The 26,604-nt window shown below is 28.8% G+C and overlaps 1 protein-coding gene and 1 long non-coding RNA gene across 2 annotated transcripts; one reads left to right on the forward strand and one right to left on the reverse strand.

The window, feature by feature from the left end:
- Positions 1-866: 866 nt before the first annotated feature.
- On the reverse strand, positions 867-26,187 carry LOC111042923. Its single transcript, XM_022327657.1, is given in 31 exon segments — positions 867-2,339; positions 3,235-3,452; positions 3,633-3,744; positions 3,817-3,982; positions 4,553-4,790; positions 4,871-5,131; positions 5,213-5,365; positions 5,443-5,590; positions 5,660-5,864; positions 5,941-6,208; positions 6,347-6,490; positions 6,559-6,830; positions 6,894-6,977; positions 7,039-9,799; positions 14,478-15,492; positions 15,755-15,972; positions 16,178-16,289; positions 16,364-16,529; positions 16,799-17,036; positions 17,094-17,357; positions 17,429-17,581; positions 17,659-17,806; positions 17,870-18,074; positions 18,151-18,418; positions 18,575-18,718; positions 18,788-19,059; positions 19,134-19,217; positions 19,288-19,833; positions 19,836-21,922; positions 23,992-24,107; positions 24,185-26,187. Coding segments are annotated over 29 exon segments (11,955 nt in total). The 5' UTR covers positions 21,880-21,922; positions 23,992-24,107; positions 24,185-26,187; the 3' UTR covers positions 867-1,291.
- On the forward strand, positions 10,728-11,310 carry LOC111042958. Its single transcript, XR_002605518.1, has 2 exons — positions 10,728-10,840; positions 10,922-11,310. It is a non-coding gene; the product is annotated as an uncharacterized LOC111042958 (long non-coding RNA).
- Positions 26,188-26,604: the final 417 nt, after the last annotated feature.

A 26,604-nucleotide genomic window follows, 5' to 3' on the forward strand; every position in this document is an offset into this window, starting at 1 on the left:
ATTACAGCCATCGATCTGCATATCCTACAAAGAGTTATAGACAGTACCTTTGAAAAAACGGATAGCCGACTTTTACAAAATGGCCACTCAAGTAATGTAATTTTTAAAAGTAAAGATTTTTGTTGACAACAATTAGAAATAATCTTTATGTTGAATAAAATACAATATGTTTCATTACTTTGTTTATAATACTTGAATAATAAACTACGATTAAAATTCGTCAGAACCCATTGCCCCACCCTGTATATAAAATCCAATCACTAAACAATTGTTGTAAAAAAATGGTAATATTTTATCAACCAAAAAAATGAATTAATTTAATTTAATAAAAAAATATATTTTTATTATATTGATTTGCTAAATAGTTATAGGTTATAACTAGGGCCTGGGACTTAAAGCATTTGCTTATTTTTATGGGTTGACTTAAAATGTATCATAGTGCTAAGGAAGTGTATGTCATGTTACAACACATTCAATTATGAAATTTGAAAGTGCTTTTTTTGCCTTTTTCAGCAATTTTTCGAAAAAATGCTCAATTCCAGTTTTTCTGATTATTTATGCTTTTTTTACCAGTTTTTCACTGCCACGCTGATTAATTTTTCAATGGTGTGAAATATAAATCTTAGAAAAATAGTAAATAGTAATAAGAAACTACAACTTTATTACATTTTGATTATATTTCAGACACCCTAAGATCATAGTAACATTAAATGCATTTGCATGTCATGATAACTAATAAGTACAATCAATTTCATTGATACATCAAGATTTCATAGTACAATTTTTTTTTAAATGTAAAATATAAAATAATTAATGCAGATTTGAATTTAATTATTTAATATCTTTAGTTCTGAATATTTAATTATTTATAATAAAAATGAGGTACTAATGAAACATTATTTGACAAGTAAAAATATTTCAAATAAACTTAATCAATACTTATTACAACTTAGTACTCTTATATCATATTTACATGATTAAACCGCTATAAATCTGTTATTAAATGCAGAGAAAAACACCAATAATTAAGTGTTATTTACTATTTATTTATGTTATAATTTAATTTAATTTAATTTTTATTATGTTATCATTAATTTATTAGTTAATAATTAGTAAATTGATACATTTGCTAATTAGTGTGATACTTAAATACTGTAATATTTTAATAAACTAGATAAAATAATATCAGAAACAAAGTTTATATGATATTATAAAAATAAACATGAGCTATTTACATGTTAATAATTCAGCTGGTAAAATAAAAATAAAAAGCCAATTTTTTGAGTAATAACTAATACTGAAACATGAGGTTTCTAGCGCCATCCATCTCTGATGCTACGGTGATTCCTGAAACATGTCGATGACTCTGTCCACCAATTTCTACTTTACATTCAGGACAAATAGATTGCTGCATTGGCCCTCCACATTCCGTAACACAATAAATGTGGCCATTCGGACATTTACACCAATGACCTTGAGCTTTGATGCCTCCTGAAAAACTGGTGGACATAGCGGCATGAATCATCTGCCTTTCATCATCTGTTATTAAAGGAAGATCATCAATTTTTTGTTGGATTTCTTCTGTTAACTTATTTATATCCTGATCCCTGCTTAATGTATAAATGCTGCATGACATTAATAATGCCTCCATATTATCTACTGTTTTTTTTATTTCATTAGTATCAAGAGTTTGCATTGTAACTGCAGCTTGAAATTTTCCATTAGACATGATCTCAAATAAATTTAAAATTCTTGAACCACGTATCATTTCCATGCGTATATCAGATTTTTGCTGATTTGACAACTGTTGTGCATAAGTGAAAGCAACAGACAAAATCCAATCAAAGTGATTAATTATAGTTTGTTTTCTTTGGCCATCTTTGATTTCTTTAATTCTATTTTTAAACTTTGAAGTATTTATAAACAAATCAATGACAAAATTTAACGATTCAATATCATTGGCGGGCAAAGTGAACTTTGAACGTTTATTATTCAAAAATCCAAATAAAGGCTTACAAAATGTATTCCATGAATGTTTGATATTACAATGTTTATCACCAATATAATTTGAAATAAAATTTTTATCCAAGGATTTTAGTGATTCAATTACTGTCTTTGTTTTGCTGCGAATTACAGCTAATTCTCCATACTGTTTTGTTTTAATTTTTGATATATCTTTTAATATAACTTTTACTTGGTTCAGGAAACGTTGGGTTTTTAAAATTGGTGTTTTACATAACGGACACTGTTTCAAACATATTTCTTCATCATTTTGGTTCATCCATTTTGTTAAGGCTTCTGATTCTATAGTGTGTTCACAATCTTCTAAATAAACAAATCTAAAAAATAAAATAAATAATACATCAACATTAATTAATATACAGAAAAATCACAGCTGGTGCAAAAAGAATGTTGCCATGACATAATATATATTTATTGTAATAAAATATAATATAATATAATTATACGACACAATATAACCTTAGAGCGTTATGCCAAAGCAAAATATCTACATCTATGAATATATAAAAATAACTAATACAATTTTAATTTCATACACAGGGTGATTTTTTAAACACACTTGCCCTATTTGTTTTCTTAAATTATACATACATTCAAATTCTGATTTTTGAAATTTTTAAATTGGTATACTTGATAACCATATTTTAGAATACATTGGTTTTTTTGTACCATAAAAGGATAAAAATAAGAATAAACCTGTGACAATACAAACTTCTGTTTGTTTATTAATTTGAAAAAATGATCTAAGTATAATGAATACTACAACTAGAGGACTACTTATAGTTAATAATTTTGTAAAGCCATATTTAAGGATTATCATTGTATAAACATTTTAATAACTCAGAAACTACTTATTAGAATTTTGATTTAGATACATCAACATTTTCAAGAAAATCATACATTAAATGATTTGTAAATTTGAAATAATACAACTATCATTTGAAAAATGAGAGTAAATGAAATTTGTATTCCCACAGGACACTTCTTAAATAGTATAAAAAATATCAAGAATTTGAAAATGTGGTCTTTTTAGATATACTTAAAAATCCTAAATATTAGATTTGAATAATTGTATTATTAAAGGAAAAAATAAGGGTAATCATGATTAAAAAAAATCACCTTGTATACTAACAAAATATCACTAACAAAAACCCAAGGTCTGTCACAAAATAAAAAAATACAAATATCTTACAGATATTTCTTCCAATTTACCTTGCATTTGGTTCATCTTCATTGCCAAAAACTATTGTTGTAACTTCGTCTTCTTGACAAATTCGACATAAAGGAGGACATGGTTCTCCACAATAACCAATACACTCATGTCCACATTTCAACTTTAATGTGCAAGGCTCATAACAAGGTCTTCGGTTACATAAATCATAACATTTTCTAGTGCATTTTAAATGTTTACACTTCCACTCACATTTTTCCTGTTTATACAATCAACAAAAATAAATCATGGTCAAAAGGTTCAATTATATTCAGCAGGATGTACCTTAGTTAACCAATTCACAAATAAAACATAAGTCAACTACAAATCATAGTCCACAGACAGTAGAAATAAGTTAAAAAAATTATACATATAAAAATTTATTTTTATTGGTTATTACCTTGCATGGTACACATGGTTGACCACACACCTTGCTACATCTAGAATGAACACAAGAATAGATGCATTTCTGGTTACAAGGGGGACACCGCTCCTTACAAGGAAATTTACATCTGTAAAAATAAATTATTATAAAGGATTAATGATTAATTATTTCATGATTTTAAATAAAAATGTACACATACGTATGATTGCATGGATTTATCTTGTTGCAAATCTCACTGCAAGGTACATGTAAACGTCCTTGCTTACATTCTCCACATGTTCCCAAACAAATATCGTTACAATTTAATTTTTGTAAACATGGTTCACGGCATTTATCAAGTAAATATTGGCTGTCCATTTTGAACTCTAAATACATTATTTTTGTTTAAAAAATGTATTTACCTACTATTTACAAGTTAGATATATACTGGTTATTACATAGGTGTCACAAATAAAAAATTAAAAAGTGGTTTGCAACAATTTAATAATATTGTTCAAATCAAATCAAAATCAATTGTTTTTCAATACTTGTTCAAACAGTTGTACAATAAAATTTATAATGACAAACTAATATGCCAAAGGTCAAACAGTTATTAGTGTACTTTTTGATTAAAGTGAATTTAAATAAAATACATATAGATCCGGCAATGACAGCTCGAATTTGTTATCCAGGGTGATTTTACATAGAAAATTTAAGGATGTTTTTGATTTAAATGGACTTTGCAAGCAAGTATATAATACTCTAGTAGTCTAGTACTAGTTTGTACTATATGGGAAGTCTATACTATATTGGTGTACAGTACCATTAACTGAAAACGACTGAAATAAGTATTTTAAACACAGAATTATTTAAAAAGTAGGTACTTCAAAAAATTATAAATGGCACTGCAATTTAAAATAACAAAAAACTAATAATACTATGATATCAAATAATACCTTCATATTTGTCACAGCACAAAACCCAAACTCTGTTATGACCACAAGCAAGTTTGCTACTTTTTTGCAATACGATTTCTTCACAATTTATATCTGTACATTTTTTTGAACATGCACTCTTACATATATGCCCACAATCTAAAAATCGTTCACATTTCTTAGTACAAAGCTTACGTTCTGGTATAGTTTTACATTTCATCGTAATTGAATGACCACAGTCTGGAATAACTTTTATTACCTAAAAATTAATTTTATTGATCAAACCAGAAAACACATTTAAATTTATCAAACCAGAAAACATTTAAATATCTAACTTACTTGATTTTCACAAGGTTTACATTTTTCATAGCATTTAGATTGACACTTATGATCGCATTTTAATAGACGATCACATGGAAGAATACATTTAATCTCATTGATATTTAATCCACAAGGAATATCATTCTTAATGTGTTCACAAGGCAAAACTTTCTTTACTTTAACAGTGCACAATGAACAATCTTCATAACACAACTTTTGACATTTGTGATTTAGAGAGCACTTTTTATTGACATTTTCACAAGGTTTTAAGCATTTATACTGTGGAAAAAATTATAAATTGAATAAATTATTTTAATATATATTTTACGATACAAAAAAAATCTTATAAACCAACACTACCTCTTCGTGATCTGGATCATCATTCTTGTGACAATTTTTTTCACAAGCATGACCACAATCCAATCGATCAATACATTTATATGAACAGATTGGTTTTTTGTCATGACATTTCTTCAAAATTGTATGACCACATTTTTCTAGGACTGATTCTACCTAAATATTTCATATTAATGAGAACAAAAATGTTATTAAAATAATACAGTATGAAAAATAATAACAATAAATCCAACCATTTCTTCACATGGATAAGTAAGAACATCTACAAAACATGGCAATGCCAAATTGTGACCACATGGTAATTCTCTGATCATTGATATAGTACAGTTACCACAGTCCATGTAACATATTTTCTTGCAAGGATGATTATAAGCACATGACCTATTATACAAAGATTATGATGAATAATACAACTATAATTATTAATAATTTTTATTTTAAAAGATTTACTTGTTACACGGCTCCCTGCATTTCAATTCTAAATGGTCACGATCGTGAGAATGACAAATACTTGAACAATAATGACCACATAAGAGCAATGATTTACACATCATGGAACAACCACCACCTTCCTTAATAATATCAAAATCTTCACTCCTTGCAACTTTTGTCATAATACCAGAATGAACAGCACATTCTAAAGTCAATTCATCGCCTTAAAACAAGTCATGCAATCAAATTTAAATTAAAACTATCGACATTATACAATATCAACAAAACTATAATTTTACCGTAAGAACCCTGATTTACTAATGTTTCTTTTATTTGTTTCCACAAATTACCAGATTTGTACAGATTGTCCATGTTACCCATTATGTAAAGTCCATACTTTGCTCTTGACAATGCAACACATATTCTGTTCTCAGTTTTCAAAAATCCAACATTTCCCTTTTCGTTACTTCTAACTAGTGATAGCAATATTATATCACTTTCTTCTCCTTGATAATTATCTACCACTGTGATCTTCATCCCTTCTAATATTGAATGTTTTTTCCTCAACTTAAAATATATTATACAATGAATTATTCATATTTTAATACTTAATAATTTCAATAAAAAAAATAATATTAATAATGCTTTGAATCAAATCAGTTATCATTTATATTGTCCTAAATTAGAACTTAAAAACAGGCTTACCGAACGAATTAGAAATAATTGACCACTGTAAGTTGTTAATATTGTAACTTGATCAGTTTTATATCCTTGTAAAATTAAATGCCTAGCAAACATTATTAAAAACCTAGCTTCATAATCATTACTTTTGCTTGAAATTTCTTCAACCTAAGTGGTTATTAAATTGTATTAATTGAATTGGATCATGATAAAATACAGTAACAGACATAACATACTTCGTTTTCATATATATTATGATTTAGGAAGAATACATCTTTTGTAACACCACGTATGTGTTCCCTATTGTGAACAGAAATATGATTTTTCAATTCATTGTATATTGATGGAGTTATAAGAGATGATATTTCAGGGCGCATTCTATGTTGTTCGCCTAACGTGTAACAAGGTACATCATTGTTGACCATACGTTCAAACAACGAAATATCAAAATTAAAATCTTTTGCCAGTTTGTAAACTGCATTACTAGGACGCAGTTGTTTATGATCACCTTTAAAATTATAAATAATTAACTTACATATATGTTTGCATATGGTTACTTACAAATACCTACCTATTAATATTAGATGTTGGCAGTGACTTGTCAAAGAAGAGACAATATGTGCTTCCAGAACTTCAGCAGCTTCTTCAACAACCACTGAAAATTAATATTTATTATACAGTTTGTTAAAAAAGTAATTTAACATCATTATTCTTACCAATTGGTGATTCTAATCCTTCTAGCATTATTCTGTGTTTAGCAGCACCAGTTGTAGTTAATGCTATTACATGCATCTTATTTAAGAGCTCTACATTTTGCAACTCTCTTAACTCAGCATATTGCTTATAAACTTGAGTATACTTTTGTTCACAATCTATTATTTTTGGATCGAACATAGCTTTGGTTTCTTTTACCCAACAAAAATATAAAGACCACCTTTGCCTCATATTTAAAACATATACATCTTTCATTGTTCGCGGTAATTCAATTTCAGTATCAACTAAATTCAACATATATTCAAAATAATCATGTACTTTTTCCATTACACCGAAGTTGAACTTAGCTTCTTCAGATTCGTTAAAGAAATTTACATCAAAATTTAATAGATTCTCTAATCGTATACTCTCCTCAAGTAGTTCTTTGCAAGCATTTTTTATGTCGTCTAATGTGATACTATAAATTACAATATCTTTACTATTGAGTTCTAGATCTAAGTAGTCTGGTTCATATGGTTCTTCTTCATCATCATCTTTAACCACTTCTTTTTGGATTTCTAACAATTGTTCTGAGTGATAAACCCTATCAATCAAATCATTGCAGACTCCAGTTATAAACCCAATTGGGTCTACACTAAAATAATCAAAATCTTGAAATAACCAAGAAAGGAGATCCAAAGTTGTGTTGAAAAAATGATGATATTGTTTAGGCATTCCGTTTTTCAACAATGATAATTCTAATATTCCAGCATTGTATGATACAACTTCACTACATTTCTTAAAATATTTAATGTTCTCCATAGTAGTTTTGACTTGTTCACCAATATTATGAAGACCTCTATTAGTTGTAATGGATCTTCTGTACATACGAGATATGTTCTTTAAACTGTATTCTTCAATTATTTTTGATTTAGATTGACCTCCAATTCTAATAACTTTGTTTGTAAAACTCAATATGCCTTCCATAAATTGGTCAAGAGCATGATTTGTGTAACAAACTACTAAAATTGGTTTGGTGAGTAATGGATTGTCGTATAAATTATTTATAATTGTTTTCATTATTTTCAATCCAATGAATGTTTTTCCAGTACCAGGTGGTCCTTGAATAACTGTAAATTCTTGTGTCAACGCCGCTCTAAATGCTCCATATTGCATTTCATCGAGTCCTAGCTGTTCTTTTGTAGGCCAATGATTTTGACTCAGTACTTGAAATTTAACCAAATCATCAATTGCATAATAGGTAGGTTCAGGTAACATGTCAATATAATATGGATAGTCGATCTTATTACAAGCTGATATTATATACTTTTCCATAGGGAAATTACGACTATTAATGTTTTTAAGAACTTCCATTGAACATTTATATGGTTCAAAAAATACTTCACTTTCTACCATAGTTAGAGGCGTATTGAATATAGGTTTTGCATCTTCTAATAATTCCACGATTATCTTTCCTTGTGTCAAAAGTTCAATCTTCCGCTCCATAACAATACCCATGAAAAAAGTCCTAAAATCATTTCCGGAAAATAGTAATAAAGATCCATACATAAATCGTTTTGCCATATCCCAGTTGATTCTTAATTTATATTTTTTTTCAAAGTTAACTAGATAACCATATTTATCACGAACAAATTCACCTTTCTTTTCAAATTCAATGTCACGGTAAATACGGATATTATTTATTTTTTTTCGACGTTCATGTTGATTATTTATTGTGTCTTTATAAAATTGTATACCGTCTCGTAGTGGAGCAATGAAATCTTCACGTAATAGACGAAATTGAACATCTAAATAGTGTTCTAAATTCTGATAAGCTCCTTTAGAGATATTAGGTCGTAAAAATCGTTCTCCACGTTCGAGATCAACTGCAGTCGGATATACTGTTAGTTCTCTAAAATTTTCAGGCGGAGGCATTAGTTGTGCAATATTTTCAAAAACTAATTTTTCTTTCAATTGTAATTCCTCTGTTAAGACAGTGTCCTTGAGCTTTTCTAGCAATTCATTCATTTTAACTATTGTAGTTTCATTTATTTTAATATGATTACAATAACTTTTAATACCATTTAAAGCAATATTACTACTTACTATTATTTCTTTTAACTTTTCTTTTGCTGTTTTTGGAAATAATGTAGTTATAGATTGAAACACAACTAAACAATCTTCATAAAATGTATTCATATTGTTGCATCTATTTATCTTCTTTTCAGTTGGTGTGTTCAATATATATGTTTTTAGATGGTCAAAAAATTGATTGCACATGAGTTCTGTAAGTAAAAAAATTTTGCTTTGTGTTAATTCAGTAGAACAAATCTTAGCTGAAACTTTCATAAGCAAATAAATCCAATCTGGTTCTTTATTTTGTTTAAAAAGGTCCATGAATCCGTTCATTTTATTAGACATCACAAATACAATTTCAGAAGCATCCTTGGAACATAATTCTTCGAGTAGTTTGTATCCGAATTTAAAATTACTGTTAGTTTTAATTTCATTTTGATTCGTTTTATTATTATATGATTCCTTTATTGAAGATTTTACTTTATATTTTTGTTGTTCTTGGTGATTAGAACTGTTTGATTGTTCCAGTTTTTTTTGCTTTCTTGATAATTCAATATCATATGAATTATTATCTACATTTTCTAATTGTGATGGTGTTTTGAAACCTCTAGTTCTTTCCTTAAAACTTTGGTCATTTTGGTGTCTATTATTAAACTTCTTTTTTCTTGGACCCATTATCAGATACCTTTTAACACATATAATCTTTAGAGTTTATAATAAATGCATATTAAAATACTGTTATTTACTTATATTTATTTTTGCTTAGTACATTTTTATGTTAGGTTTAGGTACATGGTTTTGCCTAATATTAATTTAATACACATGCAAGTGATACTATTATATTATTAATTATTACTATACTTTTTTGTTTAAAAAATTATTCTCATTATAAAAATGACATTATTACTATTTTTTGGAAAGTGATTTTTTTAATTATTGTTTCTCCTTATTTGTTCAAGTATTAGTTATTAATACTTATAATGCTGGAGCATTTAATCATATTATAATATACAAACTTAAACTTTTTAACTTTCAAAAGATACTAGGTACTTATACAATTATTTCTAAATTTAATTCTCAGCACTTAATTTAAGATAAGAAAATGCCTTTTCTTTAGGAATTGTGTTATGTAAACATTAAATGCCTTTGTAGCTTATGAGTTTCTATTTCCAATTAATTTACCCGCTGTAAATGCAAATGTAGGTTATAATTGTATATATGCTCTGGACTTTAGTGTCTTACAATGTAGTTAAGTTGAGTTTATTCCCATAAACTTATCTTACCTACTAAAAGTATATTTAAAATGTTAATTTAGCTAGGTACAATGACTTACCTATTACATAACTTATCTGTTTATGTAGCTTAACAGAAGTGAATAATTTGGATAACTTATTCAGTACAGAATTTGCAGATCAATACGTCATATTACAACATATTGAAACAATTTAAGAATATTCAGCCTATATTTCATTTTTCAGAATGTATTTGTTCATAAAAAGCAATATTTGACATTTTGTTCATTTCTCAAGACAAAATATTTCATCACACAAAAAATAAAATGTTTTTAATTTTAAAATGAAAAATGATAAAAATTGTTCAATAATTTGTAATTGAATTGGAATTTTTAAATTTTTAAATTGATTTAAGTGTGCCTGAACTTAAATAATTTACCTAAGAAGAGGTGTGCAATAATAATTTTCAATCTCAAGCATATATTATTACGTGATGTGCAACAAATGGATGGTAAATGTAAATATCATAAGTTTATCAAGTTGAATTTAAAGGTATACTATATATTTTACATAATATGGTTCTATTGTTATATTTCAGAGGCAATTCGAGTGTCACTGCCGTCAGTAGTTAGGTAAGTAGACGTAGACACTTAGGTGTGTCACACCTTATTAATTATTAGTTATTATTTTATTAATAATAGTAGGTATCTATAGCTTATAGACATACTTATTACTTAATACTCATTCTCAAAAACATTTTAGAGATTTGGCGTCCTACGTCTTTATTTAGACATGTAAATAGGTCGTTTGTGTTGTCTCCGTCTTACCAACAAGTAACATGGAAAATTTACGCTCAGCCATATATTGCGCTCAGCAGATCACGTTTAATTCCGTTGGCTTAAAAATTAGTGTGAATCTACCTATTATGAAACTTGATGGTAAGATCATTATGTCTATGTGTTCCAATATTATGTTGGGTTTTAATGATAGTTCAATTTCTAAGTGAGTTATTGGCATTTTTAGTTTACGCCATATAATATACGCTATACGCATAACTTGCTAAAAAAATTGAACTATCGTAAAAATCCAAAATGAAGAACGCAGATCATGTTCTAGACGTCAAGTTTCAATAGATTAATACACCCTAATTCTAAAATCAACGGAATTAAACGTGATCTGCTGAGGGTAAATTTACCATGTTTTGTAAGACGTACGGGTGTGGCATCTTCTTATAGGACGTGAGCACCGCGTTAAGACTGTAAGAGAGAGGGCAACGCGAGTCTTCGAGCGAGGCACGTATGATTGAAGCGATTCCGATAGACCTATATTTTTGTATGTTTGTTTTTAGATCAATTTTCTGAATTAACTAGTGTACGAAACATGAATAATCATTTTATTTTCGGTGCCTACCGACTATTGACTTTGAGTAGCCTTATTTCGAGACTTCGAGTCCGATCTGCACCGATTAATTTATGGTAGAGGTGTACCATCGAAAGATGGGTATAGTCAATAGCCGTATAGGACATTAGGACCATATTGCAGTATCGCCGTATCGGTAAATTCATTTCGAGGCAACGACACTAAAAAATTACTAAAATTCATTCGAAAATGTATAAGCGTCAATGCAAGGTATTCATTATTTTTTGTGGTAATTTTGTATCGAGAATCGAGATATCTAAAATCTTATTTAAATATTATAAGGTTATAATAATCGATTATGAAAACCAGAAAACCATGGCTAAATAACAATATATTTAACCATTATGAAAACGTGCGGTTTTTTTTACGACTTCATAACATCCGGAGTCATGCATGTTTTTGCGATTTTAAGAATTTTGTTTGGATTGTTTTTAACGCATTCTATACAAAAAACCGACTTATAAACTTATTATAACATGATGTCGTTGTAGCGTAATTGCCTACTCATAATTATTAATTTACAATAATATGTCACATGCACGTGTTTGTGTTTGCTGCCGCATATAGCGCACAACACTGCTTTACACCTTAAATTACTATTTATTAACTCTATAATATAGAAACAATGATGTCAAAAAAAAATGCCATCACTAAAATGTTGCAGTTCGATGCCCACGCCCTTATAAAGACGTCAATAACCATCAGGTAAACTACTGCAATACTACAACCTTCATATTAAATTCTCAACATTTATTATTTTAACTAAACCATTGATCTGTTTATATTATTGTACGACGTGTACCTACTAATTCTGTAGTTATTAAAAACTGTAGACCGACTAGACCGTGGTTTAAATTAACATAGTTATAAGGAAAAATTATGTTAGAATAAAGAAATTATAAATACGCCATTACCTGCCTTTCGATTGAAGTATGTGTTCTTCCTCAGTTATATACTTATAAATGGTTCAAAAAAGTACACACTAAATAAACTATAATAATATAACATACTAAATACATGTTTAATGTGTTATAATTAAAATAACCGAAAGATATTCGTGTAGTGACTAGTCTTAGAGTACAATGAGAGTACTTAGAGTCGTCGTAGTTCGTCGCGTATTCAAGTCTCAAAATGTATGAACAGAAGCAGAACGAACAATGAAAGAAAAAATTGAAAATGAAGTTTTATGTAGCTCATTATTGAAGGGAAAAAATATATCTTAGGAGGTTATAAATAAAAAACAGGGATACACTACGATGAGTACGATGTACTCATACCACAAAGACTATATACAAAATTCTAGTCTTCGTGACCCTACCAGTTAGCACAATACCTATAGGGATATAATATTATTATGTACTTATAGTACCAACTTTCTACATAGTACTTAGTTCACATTTCTTTTTTTTATAAATTATTTTATAGTTGGCACTTGGTATTATTTATTTGATTTTTTATATAGTAGGTATCATGATTGTAAAGAACTTCAATAGTTATTTAGTGTGTATTAATATCAACGATGTCTATTATATTACCATAGATAATATAATATTTATATAAGTATATTCATAGACATGTTTATTTGTTTTTCATTCATTTTTATTTATGTCTATGTGCTTAACACATTATTATCAATTTAATGAACAGTGTTCATCTACTGGAAAAATAAAAAAACCAATTACTTCGTTCAAAATAAACTATAATTAAAATATATAATATGCTTGAACAAAAATAATTTATGTATTGATTAAGTTGTTTCAATTAATGAACAGGTTTTTGTATTAAATAATTTACTTAGGCATTTATCTAATTAGTTAGGTATTATAAATTTGACAAATATAGTATTTCAATCTTAGTTTAGCATGAAATATAATTATGGAAGAATTAAAAAAAGGTTTTAAGTAGGCATCTGAATAAGAATAAAAATGTTGGTAATTATTTTTGATTATTATATTAGAAAGTATGTTAAATTTCTAGAATTAATTAATCAGATATGACAATATTTTCTGAGCTTATGTTTGTTTACATTAGGTATTAGATTTTTCAGTATTTAAGGGGACGGATAAGCCGAGTGGATTAAAGTGTCGGTTGCACCATCGCCGGTTCAAACCTCGGTCACGGGAGGCAGTTTTCTCTAGGCAAACACCTGTTTCGAGAGACCGCCATCCTCTCCCCCCCCCCCCCACAATAGAGCATGACAGAAATCTACGGGTGTCCAATCAAAATTCAAATTCAGCCAAATAGGCGCTTGTTGAACTAGGCCTTGAGTCTACTCTTTGACATAGCGCCATATGAAAAAAAAAATAGTCTAAGATATTTTCTTTGTTTGGTAATAAAATATTTTCATGATAAATGTAATAATAAAAATGGTAACTAGTTTTTCAAAAAAAAATGTTACCTATCCAAATGTCCAATATAAATAAACAGTACTCACAAGCCTTAGAAGTCAATTTTCATAAAGAACAATGTGAAACAAGGAAAATATTTGAATGTGAATCCAATATTAATAACTTATTATTATTAACTTTTAATATTATATTAAGAGTTATGAAGTCAACAATACATATTAATAAATTCTCAATCGCCAATTTAATAATTTTCACAAAAATAATGTTTTGAACCCAACATAACATAAAAATATAATAAAACACAAATATAAAATAAAAATAACTCATATTAATTAAGTGAATAGATTTCCTTCCTTCTCATAATAATCAATTTTAATACATATGTCAAGTAACAAATATTTCTGATAGCCATCTCACTCCTGAAACATGACTGCTAATTTGGTCATTACACTGAGGACAATTAATAGACTGCTGAATCAGGATTCCACAATAAATGTGGCCATTTGAACATTTGAACCAATGACCATGACCTCTATCAATGCCAATAAAACTTGTAGACATAGCTGCATGAATCATTTGTTTTTCATTATCTGTTATTAAAGGAAGACATTCAATTTTTTGATGAATTTTTTCTGTTAAATGTTGTATATGTTGATCCTTGATTACTGTGTACATGCTGCATGACATTAACAAATTCTCCATGTCATTTACAATTTTTTCCAGAACATTTGTGTCGGAAGTTTTCATTCTAACTGCGATTTGAAAATTTGTATTGGACATGATCTCAAATAAATTCATAATCCTTACACCACGTGCCATCTCCATATTAATATCAAATTTTTGTTGCTTGGACAACTGATGTGAATAAGTAAATGCAACAGAAAGAATCCAATCAAAGTGATTAATAATAGTTTGTTTTCTTTGGCTATCTTTGATTTCTTTAATTCTATTGTTACACTTAGCAATAGTTTCAAATAAATAAATGACAAAATTTAAAGATTCAATATTATTGGCAGGTAAGGTGAACTTTGAACGTTTTGTACACAAAGAACCCAATAAAGGCTTACAGAACATATCCCATGAATTTTTAATTCTATCATATCTATAATAATCTGTATCACAAATATAGTTAGAAGCAAAATTATTATCCAGGAATTTTAAGGAATTCATTATCGTATTTGTATTGCTACGAATAACAGATAGTTCTCCATATTGTTTTATTTTTATTTTTGATATGTCTTCAAATATAAACTTTACTTGGTTCATGAAACGTTGGGTTTTTAAAATCGGTTTTTTACATAATGGACACTTTTTAAAAGATATTTTTCCATTGTTTTGGTCCATCCATTTTGTTAAAGCTTCAGATTCTATAGTGTGTTCACAATCTTCTAAATAAATAAACCTAAAAATGATCACATCAACATTAAATAATATACAGAAAAATCACGTTAATAATAGAATATTAACAGTATATATTATGATATAAATAAAATATGACATAAAGCCTTAGTTAGCCATCAGAAAAATTGAATCATTAGTTTCCACAAGCATATAAAAATGAATAATTAATAAATACAATTTAGTTTAAATTAACAATAAAATTCCCAATATTTTTAACAAAATAAAAAAAAAAAAATGTCTCACAAATATTCCTTTTAATTTACCTTGCATTTGGATTATCTTCATTGCCAAAAATTATTGTAGTTACTTCATATTCTTGACAAATGCGACATAGTGGGGGACACGGTTCACCACAAAAACCTATACACTCATGCCCACATTTCAACTTTATCGTACAATGCTCATAACAAGGATTACGATCACAATACTCATAACATTTTCTGGTACATATCAAATGTGGACACTTCCAATCACACTTCTCCTATTAATGAAATCAACATTAACAAATATATCATGATTACAAGATTCAAGTACATATAATGGTCTGTAAAGTTAATTCAAACATTACTAACATCAAAAACATCACACATGGCAGACAGTGAAAATAAAAATTAGAGTGAAAAAAATGTAAAAGAAATATATACATTTTTATTTTCATTGGGTATTACTTAGGAATTATTTATTACCTTGCACGGTACACATGGATTACCACAAAGACTAGTACATCTAGAATGCACACAAGAATAGACACATTCCTGATTACAAGGGGGACACCGCTCCTTACAGGGGAATCTTCATCTGTTAAAATAAATAACTATACATAATTATGACAAATAAATACATGGATTTTAAATAAAAATATTTACACGTACATATGATTGCATGGGTTTATCTTGTTGCAAATGTCACTGCAGGGTATATGTAAACGTCCTTGTTTACATTCTCCACATGTTCCCGAGCAAATATTGTTACAATTTAATTTTTGTAAACATGGTTCACGGCATTTATCAAGTAGATATTGGCTGTCCAGTTTGAACTCTATAATATTTAGTTTTTATTTTTTATTTGGATTTGAAATTTAAAAAATATAAGTATTACAAAACCGAAACATTTCCTAGATTTACATTATAACATGATTTTTTTTTATGAATTACGTACCTAATATGAACATATTAGTCATATACTTATAAAGTTATATCATGTACATTAAATAAAAAATAAAATAAAATAGGTTTTGACAATCAATAAAAAAAAAAAATATGGTATATTATTACATGATTTAATTACAAAGGTACAAAGATGTTTACCTATATCCTTGTCACTGCATAAAACTCAAATGCTATTATGACCACAAGCGAGTTGACTATTTTTTTGTAAAATTATTTCCTCACAAACATTAGTTGTACATTCTTCTGCACATAAATTCTTACACATATGCCCACAATCTAGAACTTGATTACATTGCTTTGTACAAAGCTTACGTTCTGGTGCAACTTTACATTTCATCGAGATTGAGTGGCCACAATCTGGAATAACTTTTATTACCTAAAAATAAATTTAAATAATCAGAACAGATAAAACACATTAGAATATCTAACTTACTTGATTATCACAAGGTGCGCATGTTTTGTAGCATTTAGATTGACACTTATGGTCACATTTTAATGGACGATCACAAGGAAGAATACATTTAATCTCATCAATATTTAATCCACAAAGACTATCATTCTTGATGTGTCCACAACGCAGAACTTTCTGAACTTTAACATCGCAATATAATGAACAATCTTCATAACACATCTTTTGACATTTGTGATTTAAAGAGCACTTTTTGCTCATATTTTCACAAGGTTTTAAGCATTTATACTGTGGATATATTTATAAAATAACAATATTAAAATATAAAATAATTTTTCAAAAACTAATAGTAGAGGTACCTTCTCGTGTTCTGGATCATCATTCTTGTGACAATTTTTTTCACAAGCATGACCACAATCTAACCGATCTATACATTTATATGAGCAGTTTGGTTTTTTGTCATGACATTTTTTTAAAATTGTATGACCACATATTTCTAGGACAACTTCCACCTAAAATTAAATTCAAGTGCATTGTGTATATGTAATTTAAATAATATAACATGAAAATAAATAGTAATAAATCCAACCATTTCTTCACAGGGATAAGTAAGAATATCAACAAAACATGGTAATGTTAATTGGTGACCACACGGTAACTCTTTGATTAATGGCACAGCGCACTTTCCACAATCCATAAAACAGTTTTTTTCACATGGATGATTATAATCACAAAACCTATGATATAAAATTACATAACAAAATAACTTTTTAAGAAAATGGTAAATTAAAACATTATACTTATTACACGGCTTCATGCATTTAAATTTCAAATGCTCACGGTCATAAGAATGACATACACTTGAACAATAATGACCACACAATAACAATGATTTACACATAATGGAAAAACCACCACCTTCCTTAATAATATCAAAATCTTCACTCCTTGCAACTTTTGTCATAATACCAGAATGAACAGCACATTCTAAAGTCAATTCATCGCCTTAAAACAAGTCATGCAATCAAATTTAAATTAAAACTATCGACATTATACAATATCAACAAAACTATAATTTTACCGTAAGAACCCTGATTTACTAAAGTTTCTTTTATTTGTTTCCACAAATTACCAGAATTGTACAGATTGTCCATGTTACCCATTATGTAAAGTCCATACTTTGCTCTTGACAATGCAACACATATTCTGTTCTCAGTTTTCAAAAATCCAACATTTCCCTTTTCGTTACTTCTAACTAGTGATAGCAATATTATATCACTTTCTTCTCCTTGATAATTATCTACCACTGTGATCTTCATCCCTTCCAATTGTGAATATTTTTTTCGCAACTAAGTATTTTATAAAATGTATTAGTTTTTATTATTAATTAATTCCAACAAATATCATCAAAGTAATATTTATAATAAACAATACCACATTGATAATCATTAGGTACAAAGTTAGTCATTAAAATATTTTGAAAAAGAATTGTAGAGTTCACATACCGACTGAATTTGAAACATTTGACTACTGTAAGTTGTTAAAATTGTAACTTGATCAGTATTATATCCTTGTAAAATTAAATGCCAAGCAAACATAATTAAAAAGCTAGCTTCATGATTATTACTTTTGCTTGAAATGTCTGCAACCTAAATACACAAGTAAATTACATTCATTTAATTTTAGAATAATTAAATACAATCACGGATTTAACATACTTCGTTTTCATATATATTATGATTTAGAAAGAATACATCTTTGGTAACACCGCGAATGTGTTCTCTATTACTAACAGAAATATTATTTTCTAATTTATTGTATATGGATGGAGTTATAAGAGATGCTATTTCAGGGCGCATTCTATGTTGTTCGCCCAATGTGTAACAAGGTACTTCATTATTGACCATACATTCAAACAATGAAATATCAATATTAAAATCTTTTGCCAATTTGTAAACTGCATTACTAGGACGTAGTTGTTTATGGTCACCTTTGAAATGAAAAATAATAAAGTGTTATAATGATTTACAGCATCATTGATCTCATAAGAAAAATGATAAATACCAATTAATATTAGATGTTGACAGTGATATGTTAAAGATGAAACAATGTGTGCTTCCAAAACTTCGGCAGCTTCTTCAACAACAACTAAAAATTAAGGTTATCTATTAAATTTGCTTATAAAATTTTGTATTTAAATATCTTAATTTGAACCTACTAATTGGCGATTCTAATCCTTCCAGCATTATTCTGTGTTTAGCTGCACCGGTAGTTGTTAATGCTACTATATGCATTTTACTTAAAAGCTCTACGTTAGCCAACTGTCTTAATTCAGCATAATGCTTATAGACTTGAGTATACTTTTGTTCATACTTTATTATTTTAGGATCCAACATAGCTTTGGTTTCTTTTACCCAACAAAAATATAAAGACCATCTTTGTCTCATGTTTAGTACATTTAAACTTTTTATTGTTTGTGGTAGTACTATTTCATCATTAGCTAAATTCAACATATTTACAAAATAAACATGTATACTTTCCATTACACCAAAGTTGAATTTGGCTTCTTCATATTCATTAAAAAAATGTACACTTTTATTAGATAGATTCTTCAATCTTAAACTCTCTTCAAGTAGTTCTGTGCAAGCATTTTTTATGTCGTTTAACGATATACTGTAAACAACAATATCTTTATGATTAAGTTCTAGATCTAAGTCATCTGGTTCATATCGCTTTGATTCATCATTATCTTTATTTTCTTCCTTTTCAGCAGTGATAACTCTAATATTCCAGCATTATATGATACAACTTCACTCCATTTCTTAAAATATATGATGTTAGACATAGTATTTTTTAGCTGATTTTCAATATTTCTTAGACCTGTATAAGTAGTTAGGGATTTTTTGTGCGTAGAAGATATATTTCTCAAACTGTATTTTTCTATTATTTTTGACTTGGACTGACCTCCAATTCTAACAACTTTATCTGTGAAACTCAATATACCTTCAATAAATTGGTCAAGAGCATGATTTGTGTAACACACTACAATAATAGGTTTTGTGAGAAATGGCTTCTCATATAAATTACTAATTATTGTTTTAATAATTTTCAATCCAATGAATGTTTTTCCAGTACCAGGTGGTCCTTGAATAACTGTAAATTCTTGTGTCAACACCGCTCTAAATGCTCCATATTGCATTTCATCAAGTCCTAGCTATTCTTATGTAGGCCAATGATTTTGACTCAGTACTTGAAATTTAACCAAATCATCAATTGCATAGTAGGTGTGTTCAGGTAACTCATCAATATAATATGGATAGTCGATCTTATTACAAGCTGATATTATATACTTTTCCATAGGAAATTTAAGTGTATTAATATTTTTTAAAACTTCCATTGAACATTTATATGGTTCAAAAAATACTTCACTTTCTACCATAGTTAGAGGCGTATTAAATAAAGGTTTTGCATCTTCTAATAATTGCACAATTAACTTTCCTTGTGTCAAAAGTTCTATCTTTCGCTCCATGACAATACCCAAAAAAAAAGTCCTAAAATCATTTAAAGAAAACAGTAATAAAGAACCATACATAAATTGCTTTGTCACTTCCCAGTTGATTTTTAATTTATTTTTTTTGTCAAAGTTTATCAGATAACCATATTTATCACGACCAAATTCACATTTTTTTTCAAATTCAACATCGCTATGAATACGTATATTGTTTTTTTTTTTTCGATCATTTAGTGTGTCTTTATAAAATTGAATACCTTCTCGTAGAGGAGCAATAAAATCTTCACGTAAAAGACGAAATTGAACATCTAAGTAGTGCTCTACATTTTGATAAGTTCCTTTGGAGATATTTGGTCGTAAAAATGGTTCTCCATAATCAAGATCAACTGCAGTTGGATATGCAGTTAGTTTTCTAAAATTTTCTGGCGGGGGCCTGGATTGTCCAAAATTTTCATTTTCAAATGTTTCTTTCAACTTTAATTCCTCTGGTAACTTAGCCTTAATGAGGTTTTTCAGCAAATCATTTATTTCAATTATTGTAGATTCATTAATTTCAATATGATTACAATAACTTTTTATAACGTTTACGGCAATATTACTTATTATGATTAATTCCTTTAACTCTTCTTCTGCTTCTTTTGGAAATAATGTATTGATAGATTGGAAAACCACTAAACAATATTCATAAAATGTACTCATATTGTTGCATCGTTTAATGTTTTTTTCAGTTGGTGTGCTCAGTATGTATGTTTTTAGATGATCAAAAAATTGTTTGCACATAAGTTCTGTTAGCAAGAAATGTTTACTCTGTATTAATTCAGTTGAACAAACCTTAGCTGAAACTTTCATAAGCAAAAAAATCCAATCTGGTTCTTTATTTTGTTTAAATAAGTCCATGAATCCATTAACTTCATTGCACATCACAAATACTATCTCATAAGCATCCTTGCAACATAGTTCTGCAAGACGTATAAATCCAAAGCTGTATCTATTGATATATTTTTTTTCAGTTTTGCGATTATTAAAATGTTCATTTACCTCAAATTGTTTTCCTCCCCATATTTCTTGTTTATCTTCTGAATTACGGTTTTTTACCCACTGTTCTGATCTATTAGGAGATTTCTGCTTTTTTCTCCATTGTTCCTTAGTTTTAGAACTACTTGGCTGTGGCTGTTCCTTTTGCTCTTCAGATGACTTTAAATCAGATTGAATATTTTCTTCATTTACTGATGGATTTGTTCTGATGATTTTATACGGGTGATTTTGACCTTGGTCATTCTGGACTATTTTCTTGTACATAATTTGTTAAATTTTAGGTAGGTCTTGGATTTAAATTTGTATCCTGTCATAGAATAAATACAAACCATAATAAACTATAGATTTTATAAGTATGATAAATATTTTTTTAGAAAGAACACACTACTGTTTATAGGTATATTGTGCCACAATATTAATGGACATTATTTGATATTTTAATAATTATAAGGGTAGTTCATAAAATAATTTCAAAATTACCATCAAAAGGTAAAGTACATAAAAACTAAATTATGTATTATGAAAATATAATTGAAATAAGTACAATTGACATCAGATAGATTGGCACAGCAGTATCAGCGATTAACAGTTTCTAATTTTCTATAGTCTGGTATTAAATATTAATTAATATCTCTTTTTTTTTCTTTAAAAGGCGGACAGAATAATTCCATTTAAATTAATAATTAATACTATATCAGTTTTGAAATGTTGTGGGACAATTGTTCGTAAGTTAATATATTTGGAAATAACAACAAAATAATGGAGAACCCCTTGTTTCTTATTTGTACTACAGACACCATGCCAATCTATCCGATGCCGATTGTAGCTAATTTCCCTAGCGCTTTACTTATAAACAAGGTTCAGGACTTATAGCACTTACAATCATCAAAATAACCATTTAAATACTTCAATATAAGCACTCAAATAAGCAATTAAAAACATTAAAATTAGCAAAAAAAAATGTACGACAACAATTATTAACACAATTTATAATATATTATGGTTTAATTTTAATACTTAGAAACCAAAAAAAATCACCATTATGAAAATTAAAACTTTTAGCCTTTTAGAACACTTTAACTTTTTGATTATACTTCTTAAATATTTTCTGAAAAATGTTTGAATAATCGAAAAAAATTTCTTAATTTGGCTGATTAGTAGATAAACGTGAAATTACGAGTTCGGGTGTTAATTATTAGGAAATATGATATAAAAGAGAAAATTACTATTATTTTTAAGTTTTCAGCACAATTAAAGATATACTATATATTAAGTATATCTTTAATTGTGGTTTCCAGAGAACAAAAACAACATCTCTGCTATATTTTAGGTCAAACCATCAAAATAAGCAAATGCTATAAATCCCGAGCCATGCTTATAAATGTATTGTTATCGTTTTAAACTTAATTTTATAATTATATGTTTGATATCGTTGAAAATAAAATTATATGTAAGAAAGTATTAGTTTTTAGAATTTAAGTTAAGGAATAGATTTATTGTATGATTTTAAAACTTACAAAAAGATGTTTTTAGGCACATTTCTATTTTCATTTTATTTATTTGGCACAAAACCTATAGTAAAATGTTGGCCTACTAGAGCATGCTGATTCTGCACAGTGCACAGAATAACCAATTTAAGTCGGGCAATGGTGTGTTCTGTCACTGGATGGAGTATAGACAAGGCAGTTGATACCGAAATTATAAACACAACACTTACCTATAGTTACACTTTTTAGGTATCAAGTATTAATTGAGTGATCTAGTTTCATTATAGTAAGTAACAAATTGAATGCTGGGATGTACATTGTTGGGGGACAAGGGTTACTATGCAGCTACATTAATTTATCAATAACCAAACTCATTTCTCTGCTGACAAATATGAATTAATACACAGTATACTTTTCAGCTTCTTTCAACGGATCTTGCACACCAGTGGTTATATTCTATTCAAGTTAAGAACGTTGCCTAGTGGTAACCAGTTTTGGTCTCTTCCAATTGTCGACCATCTGTGAGCCTGCTGTATAAGAATGCTACACACTTTTGCACAAGGCAGCCGCTGAGTACGGTTCTTAACTTGAATAGAATATAGAATAACAAGTAAACAAATGCAGCTAATGTAGTTACTAGTTATCTTGAATATAATCTACAAGTATTGGATTCAATGGGCTGAGGTTAACTGCTGAACGTACATTTTGGACTTTGGTACTTCTGTTATATGTCAGTAAGATAGAGACAATACATGTGGGTTTGTTGTCCTCTCAACTTAGAATATAAATTATATCTTTTACTATTGTTAACATTATGAAATAATTGTTTAAGTTAAGTTAACCAACCTACAGAATATTTATTAGGTATATTATATAAATTCCGACTTACCCCCTTTCGGTACTTAAGTCGAATCCAAAAAAATGACGATCCTCTTCCAACTCACTCTGTTAAGGTGGGTTAACAAACGAAAACGGGTCGGTGGACTGGATGGTAGATATTCTCTTCTAGACATTTGAAAAAGAGTACAAGCATTAAAATACTTATTAATTTGTTTGTAATATAATATTAAATATATACTTACTTGCCCGTTACTGATGCACGCGAGCTACGAGGAAATAACACACACTAATGGTGGTCGCAGAGACGTAACTGGAAAGTAGCAGCACGCAAATACGCACCATTCTGCATTCAAGATTCCAAAGATTCAATGAGCCAGGTTCAATGCATATATTATCTATTTAAAATTACCCAATTCACCAAGGCGCTCGATTTAATAATAACAAAAATAACAACATTGGACAACATCTTATGATGGAGTGCCATCAGTCATCACGGTTACACTACAAAACAGCATTGGCTAGGTTAGGTGACCGGGTCAAACAAATTATTAGTGAACACGGACGTCGAGTGCCTCGACTGTAACCGCCGTATTCTGGCGTTGGCCTTGACAATGTTCGTCACATCGTAGTTCGGTCTATTTCGTTATTGTTATTATTGTTCTATGATCGTAGACATGTGTACACATGTTTTATGGGTATTAACGCAGTATTAGGTTCTATTGTTATATCTATAAATAAATTGTAATTTTAGACCAGCACCAGGGCCGGCGCAAGAAGTAGTGGAGCCCTGGGCGAAACCATGTTTTGGCGCCCTTAACAAGCCCCTCCCCCCGCCTAGTTTGAGTAGTAGTAAAATTAAGTTTTTTAATAATAAGTTAAATAAAATTAGTATGTATCATAACTTTAAAAACAATAAATTCGAAAACAATAAAATTTATAATAATTTAATAATATTTAATAATTGTGTGTGTCAGATAATTGTGTCTTTTTGATTTACACTGGTTATTTTCGCCGTAAGGTCCGAATGGGTTTTACCGCCGCGGTTTTTCTGACAAATCTAGATGTAATCGTCTAGTTTTACGAATTTATTTATAAATCGCTGAATATATAATATGAAAATAATTATTACGACCATCTATATATTTTATTGACCCACACAAATGCGGTGGTATGCTTCCGTGATCCATAGTTCCACGCATAATTTTTACATAAAAACCAGAGGTATCGAATATCGATGTACACTGTTTTATTCTTACATTATACAAATATGAAACAATTGCAAATGCATCTTCAATTTAAACGACATTAGATAATTAATATTTTAAATTATACAGATTATCAATACTCAATGCCTATTAAAAGATAATTTAAATAAAAATAATTTTCAGTTTGGCGCCCCTTAAGTGCTGGCGCCCTGGGCAGTCACCCAGGTCGCCCATAGCTTTCGCCGGCCCTGACCCGCACACACTGCCACAGACGCTACGGCGAAAAGCGGCATAGTGACGTGCAACATGGGTTCCTTCATGTTGTGGAGGAGACGGTTCTTCTGCTGGACCGACTACCTCCAACAAGTCGCGGTGTCACAAAAATAAGAACTAATTCTGTCTTAGATCAATGCTTTTATAAGGTAAATACTAAATCGTATATTATGTACAAAGTAAGAGTGTCGTGAGGACTGAGGGCTTTTTTTCCCCTCGGAGCCTCAGACACGTCGGCATTTCTTCCACGGGTCCGACCAATGGGAGCGCGAAAAAATATCGCGGCGTTATATCGTTTTGAAACATCGCCTCGGCCTTATCACCGTGAGACTTTCGACGGGATTCCTTCAACATTTTTCCTTTTCGACCTCTGTTCGCCGCCTTCTGCGCCGTATTCGGGTGGTTCGTTTCTTTTTAAATCCGTACACGTGCTGTTTATCTTCCCATTAGGTTCTTATGCTTCGAAATCGTGTTTACAGACCGAACCAAAGTCGTAGAGCAGAGTCTTACACTTACTGTTTTTTTTTTTTTTAATATCCCTCTATATAATTATATAATATATTGTTTTGTCCTTCTCTCGGTTAAATATCAAATAAACACATAAATAATACGAGATACCTATATGAAATAGAACTGTTCTTCGACTGTGTTACAAACGTCAGTAAGAGTAGTCCATGTCGGTGGTTCAATATCTGAGGAATCTAGGAAAAAAGGCAATTGAAAAAAAAGCAACAGAAAAAAAACGAAAAGAAAAAAAAACAAATGAAATAAAAGCACGAAGAAAAAAAAGAAAATGAATAAAATGCATAGGTACAAAAAAATAAAATTCCAAGTATAAAATTAAATGCATATTGGATTAATATTGCGTCAATATAAAACATAAATTTATCATAATATAATTTATAAAGTAAACCTTGTGGTATGACTGTATGAGATATAGTAAATAAAAAATTTGGTAGATCACGTTGCTTATCTCTATGCTCTTCACATATTTTTTTTATATTGAATTGCATTTTTTCATACTTCTTAAGTTTTTTTTTTGGTTGCACAGTGCCCAATAACCGTTGCTGGAGTTTTGTCTCATCAGCTGCAACTTCCAGTGTCATTTTCTTAATGAGGTTCCAAATAGAAGGGTGCTTATGGCTTACCAACTTAGAAAATCGATTATTAAAACCTTCAGTTTG

This window comes from Myzus persicae, unplaced genomic scaffold (genome assembly GCF_001856785.1).
Source record: "Myzus persicae strain clone G006 unplaced genomic scaffold, MPER_G0061.0, whole genome shotgun sequence".
Classification (NCBI taxonomy): domain Eukaryota; kingdom Metazoa; phylum Arthropoda; class Insecta; order Hemiptera; family Aphididae; genus Myzus; species Myzus persicae.